This window comes from Myotis brandtii, unplaced genomic scaffold, assembly GCF_000412655.1.
Source record: "Myotis brandtii unplaced genomic scaffold, ASM41265v1 scaffold604, whole genome shotgun sequence".
NCBI classification, from domain to species: Eukaryota; Metazoa; Chordata; class Mammalia; order Chiroptera; family Vespertilionidae; genus Myotis; species Myotis brandtii.
Genome location: NW_005370286.1, coordinates 504,502 through 514,034, shown reverse-complemented (window position 1 = coordinate 514,034; position 9,533 = coordinate 504,502). Strand labels below are relative to the sequence as shown.

Here is a 9,533-nt window from a genome sequence, read left to right as displayed (position 1 = left end):
CACGCTGTCAGGCACTCGGAGCCCAGGGTCCCTCTAGGTGCGCGGGCCTCCCTGCAAAGCTGGAGGACTCGGCGTCTGGGCCTGGGAGCGGCGTTCCTGCGCCCCGCCTCCACGTGCAGGCGCCGGGCTGCTGTGGTAGGAGTGCTGGTTGGGCAGACGGGTCAGTCCCGCCTGGGTTGAGTGCTCTGACCGGAGAGAACCGGGTGGGAGGCGATGGCGTGGGTGCGTGGTCAGGTGGGTGCGAGACTGGGAGGGAAAACAGTGTAGGACGCGGGAAGGCACCTCCCCTTTCCGGGGACGGAAAGAAGTCCGTGGGGTTGAAGTGGGCAGCACTGGCATCCTCCGCCTCTCTCCGCGGATTGCTGGCTCCTCGCCACCTCGGTGAAGTCTCGGTTCTGCCCCAGACCGTGGGCCCGCTGCCTGCACACCCAGCGTCGGACGTTTTCCTGTCTGCTTCTCCTGGACCTACAGGCTCCAAGAGACAGATCTATCCGGAGGTAATGCGGAAGGCTTTTTCCAATGTTTCGCACAGTAGGACAAGTGGCTTACCTTTCTACCCTGCAGCCTCTCTCTGTTTCCTCGCCACCCACTCATTGCCGAATCACAAGGCCAGCATCACTTACGTCACAGCCACACCCCACTTCCAGGGACCATGTTACTAGGGCACAGGTGTCGCTTCTGTAACAGGGCGACTTCATACCACATTGGCTCAAACAAGTTGGATGGATTCTCTCACTTAACAGTATAGAGGTGAGCAGTCCAGGACAGTGGAACATGGGTACCCTACATGCAGGTATGAGACCGCTGCTGCCCAGATCAGAGACACCCAGGGAGGCCAGCTCCTTCTGTCCCAGCTCTGCCCGCCCCTGAGTGCTGTCCCCTTCGGTGAGGTCAGCACCGGCTCATCACTACAGTGCTCACCTTCCAGTCTGGGGAGTCAATAGTCAAGTGATGCGATCACACTGACATTTTAAGAGCTTACTCTGGCCGCTCTGTGGGAACTGAAAGGGGTGGTGGTCAGAACGAAGGTATGGGTTGAGTACATAGATCAGGGAGGCGACAGAGGCTTGGCCAGAGGACGGTGAGATGGTGAGCGACTTCATACCACATTGGCTCAAACAAGTTGGATGGATTCTCTCACTTAACAGTATAGAGGTGAGCAGTCCAGGACAGTGGAACATGGGTACCCTACATGCAGGTATGAGACCACTGCTGCCCAGATCAGAGACACCCAGGGAGGCCAGCTCCTTCTGTCCCAGCTCTGCAACCCCCCCCCCCACCACCCAGTGCTGTCCCCTTCCGTGAGGTCAGCACCGGCTCATCACTACAGTGCTCTCACCTTCGAGACTGGGGGGTCAATAGTCAAGTGACGCGATCACACTGACATTTTAAGAGCTTATCTGGCCGCTCTGTGGGAACTGAAAGGGGTGGTGGTCAGAACGAAGGTATGGGTTGAGTACATAGATCAGGGAGGCGACAGAGGCTTGGCCAGAGGACGATGAGATGGTGAGAGGGTGAGAGTAGACAGCAGTGTATTGTGGAGGAAGAACGGACAGGTCCTGCTTATGGAGTGGATGATTGTCAGGATCAAATGAGAGAACAAATAGGGAAACGCCCTAAACCGTAGTTTTTTTTTATGGGAAGGGATGTTTATTAGGTTCTACCTGTTGTAAGTAAATTTGTATACCCGCTTTCCTTAGGATTCTCAATTTTAATCAGGAATATAACAGATTTATATTGTACTTGATAAATACTGCAAGCCTAAGATTACCCCCCAATAAGTATAGTATGGGCATTTATGTATTTTTACTGTAATTCGAAATACAAGTGATTTTTCTTTACTCTTCTTTGCTTATCTTCTTCTAGATAACTCGCTCTCATAGAATGAAGTTGGCATCCTTACTTCGGACCACTGGCTTGCCTTGTCTCCTCATAAGTGTCCTTCTCTTTGTCAGGCTAGATTGGTCCAGAGCAGCGGTTCTCAACCTGTGGGTCGCGAACAATGAAAATACATCCTGCATATCAGATATTTACATTACGATTCATAACAGTAGCAAAATTATAGTTATGAAGTAGCAACAAAAATAATTTTATGGTTGGGGGTCACCACAACATGAGGAACTGTATTAAAGGGTCGCGGCATTAGGAAGGTTGAGAACCACTGGTCCAGAGTGTGGACCTGCACAGGAGGTTGAGTGTGGCTGTGTACAGAACGTTGAGGTGTCTTAAGGCATGGTCAGAGCTGGATAAAGCACAGCATCAAGATACTCAGATTTGGTTGACGTCCTCTATGCCCTGATAACATGGGAGTTGATGGCGGGACTCCTAATTTCTGGTCTTCTCTGTAGTTGACATTGTGCCAGATTTCACTGTGTTGTAGAGCAAACCTCCCAAGTGCAAGGTCATTTTCCAAATGAAAGTGTCATCGAGGAGGGATCTTTGCTTGATGGAAACCATGCTCTCTTTCTAAATGGCGGTCTGTAGGGCCTTATTAATCTTTCTCATCAGCATTAACCGTTCTCTACTCAGGGCTGATGGACGTCCGTATCAGCTACTCCATATCAGCAAAAGTAAACTTTCCTTACTGTGGTAGAATTAAAACCAAACTCAACTAAAATCCTCACTCAGCAAACTGTTTCTAGTAACTAGGACTCAATTAGCCAGCATTACACGTTTATAATACAAATGAATAAAGGCCATTAGTCAGTAAAAACCCTCAAATACCTTCAATCTGAAAGGTTAGATGTGTGTGTGTGTGGAGACTTACCATTAATTACATTACTGAGTTCTAATGATTTACCTTGGTATTCTAATTCATGGTATATATGCTTAACTCATATATTAGCTTATATATTATATACGTTCATTCAAGGTGTTTAATTTTTTTAAAAATATATTTTATTGATTTTTTACAGAGAGGAAGGGAGAGGGATAGAGAGTTAGAAACATCGATCAGCTGCCTCCTGCACACCTCCTACTGGGGATGTGCCCACAACCAAGGTACATGCCCTTGACCGGAATGGAACCTGGGACCTTTCAGTCCTCAGGCCGACGCTCTATCCACTGAGCCAAACCGGTTAGGGACAAGGTGTTTAATTTTTAAGAACGTGGCCTTTTCTCGCTGTGCTGATTGAAGAGAACACACGGTGCTCTCTGTCAGTGTTCAAGGAAGTCGGTATCTGTTTTCTTTACTCTCCACATTCTTCTCTAGTGTAGAGTGGAAAATGGGTTTCTGGAGGTGACAGCCTGCCGGGTTCAGCCTAGCACGGCTGGTACCGGCCTTGCTCTGCGTGCCCCGTTCTTGTACCGTTCATTGGCTCCCCGGGTTCGTGGGCAATGCATCTCCAGTCTGATTGCTACTCGGGCTCACTCGCATCAGCACGGAAGCCGAGGCTTTGAATTTCATTTCTGCCCAAATGTGAAACCCTTAACCACTCCCCTCCCCCCTCCTCCGCGTCCACTCATCCAGCTCCCTGGGCCCCATCACTTCCAATAAAGAAGCAAGTCCTCGGCAATACAGGCGCGGTCGCCCCTCCTCGGCGAGGGCAGCTTGTCTCTCCCAGGCCTGTCTACTTTGTTCCATCATTGAGGCAACAGGATACATATCTTCTATTTTAATTTATGCGTCGTATCAAGTGTCTTCTCTTCATCGCATTCCTGCTTCAGTTATTCTCTGGCGAGGTTGCTGTTCGATTGATCTCCTTCAATTATTGTTAAGTAATGGGGTCTTCGTGTAGACGCGGGGTTTTAATTTTGTTTATACAGTGCGAGTGTCTTTATAGTCGGGCAGTAAATCTCCATCTGCCTTATGAAGGCTGACAGAGCCTCGCTAGAAGGGAGGGGGGGAGAGCTGTACACACAGGCATCCGGCGTGAGAGGCCTCTGCAGCCTTCCTTTTGCTGTGGTCCAGGCCAACCCGCGATGACCCGACTATTTGCCGAGTAAGTGTCCAGGTCAGTCTCATGCAGTCAGCTCTCAGTAATCCACAGTAAATAGCAGCAAACATGAATAATTTAATCCACTCAGCTGACTGAGGGCCATCAAGCCGGTGATCCCCACGTTCCCTGGGGAGCCCAACCTTAACCCAGCACCTTGGTATCAGCATGGGACCTCCTTTCACCTGCCACAGAGGTGGGGAGCTGGCCTCCTCGGCCACCTGAGCCCCTCGAAGAACCTCGGCTTGTCACCATGGATACTCACAAGTCTGCTGACCTTCACGTGCCAGTTGTTCTGTGACCCCACCCAGAAATGGTTCAGATGTCATCCTGGAGTGCGGGCATGTCGCAGAGGCAGTGCTTCTGCCTCCCATCCCCCACCCCTGCCCTGTGCTTTCCTTCTCAGCAAGTCTGATGTCACTCAAAAGGCAGGGAAATAGTAGGAGTGCTCGTTGCTGAGTGATGTCGCTGATGGAAGGTCCACGCCTACGTATAAAATGGCATGGGGCCCGTGGTATTTCCACTGCTTCCCTTTAACACAGATTATTTTTTAATTAAATATTTTTTGTTGAAAGTATTACATCTGTCCCCCTGTCCCCCATTGACCCCTTCCAGCCTACCCCCACCCCCACCCCAGGCCTTCACCACCCTATTGTCTGTGTCCGTGGGTTGTGCTAATACAGATTATTGAAAGCTGACAATAAACCAGTTTTAACATGTCACGTCTCTTTTTAAAATTAAATTTATTGGGATAATAGTGGCTAATAACATTATTTAAATTTCAGGTGTCCGACTTTATCATGGAACATCTGTTCTGTGCTCACCACCCAAATTCTAGTTTTCTTCCTCACCACGTATTTGACCTCCTTTACCCTTTTTTAAAATTTTCGTTTGAATTCTCCTTGGGTACTTTACACTTTATTCTTCATTTCTGACGTAATTTCGTTTTCCCCTTCCATTACTTTCCTGGGTTCATTCACCTCTTTCCTTCTTGCTCCCTATTTTTGTCCCTTTCTGTTTTTAATTGGCATTTCTAATTCAAGGTGATTTTCGTCTCCAGTGTTTGCTTGAATACGTTTAGTTATGTTTGCAGAGTATTGAACTACAGTTTTCTTTTGGTTCATGGCGGTTTTTTAGGAGGGAATTTCTATAACGTTGGTCTTTCTACAAGACCCTGGTCTGATGGCACCTGGTCCAGTCAGTGCAGCCGCTGTGTGTATGCGCGTGTGTGTGTGTGTGTGTGTGTGTGTGTCAGTGTCTGACGGGAGGGCATGAGCCTCCTGATATCATGGTCCTCTTTACTTGTAGGACCCGAAATTTTCCCTGTTTTTCTTCTTTTTATCTTCACCACCAGTTGCCAAAGGGCACCTCGCCCTCCTCTTTCCCCTGTTGGCTCCCAGAAGCTATGAGTTGTCAAAAGGCCTCTTGTTTGCTCCTTAGAGTTGTGTGGACTTTGCAATCCCTTCCCTGCGTCCATGTTGGCTCCCAGAAGCTATGAGTTGTCAAAAGGCCTCTTTAAATGGTGTTTGCTCCTTAGAATTGTGTGGACTTTGCAATCCCTTCCCTGCGTCCATTCTCTGGGCCACGCAGGGACTGTCATAGCTCTTTCATGTTTGCAGTGGTCTCTCCAGGGCCATGGAGATGGCTCTCACCCTGTGTTAGTGGCTCCTCGCAGAGCCGGCCTCAATGGGGGTGGGCTGGGAGCCCGGGGACCCACACTCAGATTTGGTGGTGTTTCTCTTTGTACCAGCCTTATTTTTAGATTTTGGCATCCTCTGTCTTTAAGTTTTGCTCGGGGTGTGGTTTGGTGCAGAATTTTGAGTTTCTCAGGCTTCAGTTTCCTGTCGTTTGGGAAGAACTGTAGGAGTAGGTAACTGTATACCCGCCCTTGTCTTCTGCCACCTAGAGGTCAAGCGCTTACCCCAAGAAATGACTCCAAGTGGCTTAAGGGTCTCACTTTAATCTCTACGTATCTGTTTTAAGGCATGTTAGAGAACAGTAGAACCAGCAGCCTAAACCTATGAGATAAAGCTTCTATTGAATAAATCCATTAAATAAAAAGGTGTCAGTTTAGAAAATATTAAATAACAGTACAGGTAATAAGTAATTTGGCACAAATCATGATGCTGGTTTGCAAGTGACTGAAGAAGTTGTAGCCACGGGTGTCACGGGCAGGAGCTGTCTAGCAGCCGGGCCCGCAGGCTGCCCAGGGATCCAGAGACACCGCTGGGGCTGGGCAAGGCAGTGGCATCTGACTCGGTGTCAGTGCGAGCGGTGCCCTCACAGTACACAGCCTTGGCGCTCTGAGAGCAATCTTTCCTTTAGCTTTAGGGGGTTGCTTTGGTAGTTTACCTTTCGCTCCAGTGGAAGCAGAAACCAAATGCTAACGTTCCCAAAGGTTATCAGTTAAGACTGTGTGTGCAACTTTTGAAATAAAATTAACTCGGTCTTCGGTGTCCGTAAGAGAAAGAGTTATTCATGTGTGGATTATTCCTGTTGTGTCACTTAGTACTAGCAGAATGTGTTGCAGCATAAAACTAGTTTCTTGAACAAAATTTATGGGTCTTGTACATTTTCAATATCAATAAACCAGTCACAGTAGTTTATGACAAGATTTTCTGCTCAAATTGTTAAAATGACTGTTTTAAATCTGTAAAGCTAAGTAAATATCAGACAATTTGGGAAATAATGAGGTTAAATGTAATTGATGGCGGTTATTCCTGAAGATAAAGTTTAAAGTCATCCCCTCAAATGTCCTATAAACTTTCCCAGCTCCACAGGGTCTGTATTTGCAGCTGAAGTTTTCAGGAAGCAAATTTAATTAGCGTTGTGTGCTTTACGAGGCCATCTCGAGTGAAATTTTGTTCGTTTCAGAAGCGGGTGTGCAGGAGCCTCGAAGCAGCTGCGCAGGAGCGGGGCTGTCCCCAGGTGAAGGCCGGCGCCCTGGTGTCCTGGGGCAGCCGGTTTTTTTGGAGGGGCAGCCGGGAGGCCGCCTCCCTGCGCCAAGGCCAGCCAGCGGCCAGGGGCCACCAAGTGCGGGGGTAGGTTCCTGTTCGTGCCAAACCAGCTGGGAACCCATTTAAATATTCTAATAAAAAGTGTAAATAACCGTTGTTCTGATCCATCTGCGACTGTGATTTGTCAACCAGGTCCCTCCGACCGGTGGAAGGAGCTCCGCCCAGCCCTGCCCGAGATGTATTGCAGGGGAGTCTGTAAGTGCATTCACCTTCTTGTGTCACATAAAGGGTAGACTTGTTCTTAAATATTAGATCCATAAAACAAAGTTAATAAAAAAGGCAATTACGCTTCTAAGGAATGAGGGATGTAAATAAAAAGGTGCCGCTTGATTTAAGCTTTTCTTAGCATTCTACTGGGTGCAAACTCATTTGTCTCCAGCTTCAAGTTGGAAATAGAAATTGCAAATATGTTTAAAATTCTTTTTAAAAGCAGAATTCAGGGAAGGGAATTGGAGGACATCTGGGAAGAAAGGCCTGCCCTCATTTAAGTATCCAAATAGGAATCAGTGTTGTTTTTTCTCATCTCTGATAAGCTTTTCCTTCATGTTTCCATAAACTTCCCATAAACCAAAGATTTCAGGAGAAATGCAATATTCACACCATTAATTCAAAGTCAAGGGCGGTCTAACACTGCCAGGGCCCAGTTCTCAGTCTCCTGTGTCAGGCGGAATATCATAAAGTATACATTAGCATAATCATGCCTTGGTTATTAATTTTGAGCTTATTCTAAGAACAAGTTAATATATCTTTGATAACCTCTGTAATTCTTGGGGGTTTTTCAATTTAAAAATTGGAATCTTAATATTGTAATAAAATAGAATTATGTTTAATTTTACATAGAAACCAGGAGTGTGTGTAAGTGTGTGTGTGTGTGCGCATGTCTGTGTGTGTCGTCTGTGTATATCTGCTTTTGCTCCCTAAAGATTTTTACAGAAGCACATTGTTCTGATTTTGATAAGCAAAAGATTGAGTCAACGAATTAGACCTTCAATTGACACATTGCTAGTTATTATGTTTTACAATGATAGGCAACGATTTTGTTTTAAACCAAGAACTGGAAGGGTGTTAGTTGTCACCTGTGTGCCCCTCTGCTCATGTGAAGTCATTAGTCAGGTATGAAAACAAAGCCCGGTGTCAGACCCGCCCCTCGAAGGCGCGCTCTTCTTCCTCGGTGCTGTCCTTAGGAAGCTCCACCCTCGCAGGTTATGTGCTTCCACACAGGGGGGAAGGCCAAGAGCCAGCACCTGAACTTACTCTGTGTAGGTGGCTCACGCGACTGCCACACACACCACGCAGTGCAAAGAAGTAATATTTACCTTGAGAAATGGGACCCTTTCTGGGCCCACTGCTTATTGCTGCCGCCCTCCCTTCTCATCCAATTTCGGTGTCTTCCAGACCCACCCGTGGGGCACACACTGGGCATGAACCGTGGATCTCTGTGCTCTCAGAGCTGTGCGCTGGCATGAGTGGCTTAAAGGAAAAAAATTTGGCTCAAGCAACTGATTGGATCATTTTGGCTAATATTCTGTTTGAACAACAGTACCTATTTGATTAGGGTTTTTCCTTCCTTTGTAATTCCCCAAGCTTGCCTCTGTTCGTTTTCATAGGAAATGAGTCTATGAGCAGAAAACCTATATTGATATGTAAATATATCAGTTTTTGGTTAATGCTTGATATTCTTTTTCATCTAAATTTCAGAAACCGACTTTAAAAAATCAGTTTCTCTCTATTTGTAGTTATTTTCAATAAAATTTCACCCAGCCTTGGGTGATTTAATATTTACACCCACTATTTCTAAAAGTCTTATGTAAATAAAGATTGAAATATGAATTCGAAAAGTCACACCTCTTGATATTTGAACAGACTCTAGCTGCATATATCTTCTTTTTCTAATAATATGGCTACTTTCCCTCCTAAGCTTTTAAAATAATAAGACACTATTTTTGCATTTTAGAACATTGAAAGTCCAGTGTTAAATAAAAAGCAAATAGTATTTTTAGCGATGCAGGATCCCAGGGAGCAGTGCTTAACACAGATCACTGGTGGGCGTAGCCCTGCATGTCAGACGGCTTCATTAAACATGCCATGCCACGCACTAGGCCCCACACGCACCAGGTCCCGCCACGCACCAGGCCCTGCCATGCACCAGGCCCCACCATGCACCAGACCCTGCCATGCACCAGGCCCTGCACTCACCAGGCCCTGCCATGCACCATCCCCGCACGCACCAGGCCCCGCATGCACCAGGCCCCACACGCACCAGGTTGCACCAGGCAAAAGTGCCTCCCACCCAGGCCTATCCCCACCACTGGCCCAGGGGTAGTTTGTGTGGGATTCTTATCGGGGATCTTGTGTGTGATTGTGAGCTTATTTGGTGCTTTTCCCCCAAAACCCCTTCACATCCTAATTCCCTGGTACGGTTCTGACCCCAGTGGGATATCAGCTGATCAGTTCTGCCCTGAATTCTCCGCGTGGCTGTCTCAGCTCGGTGCCCGAGTTCCTGTCCTCCTTCTGTCCCTAAGCTTTTCCTTTTTTTTTTTTTTTTTTTTTTTGGTTAATCCTCACCCGAGGATATTTTTCC

General features: G+C 47.1%; 1 protein-coding gene across 2 annotated transcripts in view; it reads left to right on the top strand.

Annotated features, from left to right (window-relative positions):
- The window catches only part of LOC102253639, an 18,360-nt gene that overhangs the window by 940 nt on the left and 7,887 nt on the right, over positions 1-9,533 (top strand). Inside the window, exons 2-4 of one of the 2 annotated variants that reach the window (XM_014550604.1) lie at positions 405-497; positions 6,810-6,976; positions 7,085-7,147. In XM_014550604.1, coding sequence (XP_014406090.1) covers positions 405-497; positions 6,810-6,976; positions 7,085-7,147 — 323 coding nt within the window. The remainder of the gene's footprint in view (positions 1-404; positions 498-6,809; positions 6,977-7,084; positions 7,148-9,533) is intronic. The other variant, XM_014550605.1, reaches the window with a different exon arrangement.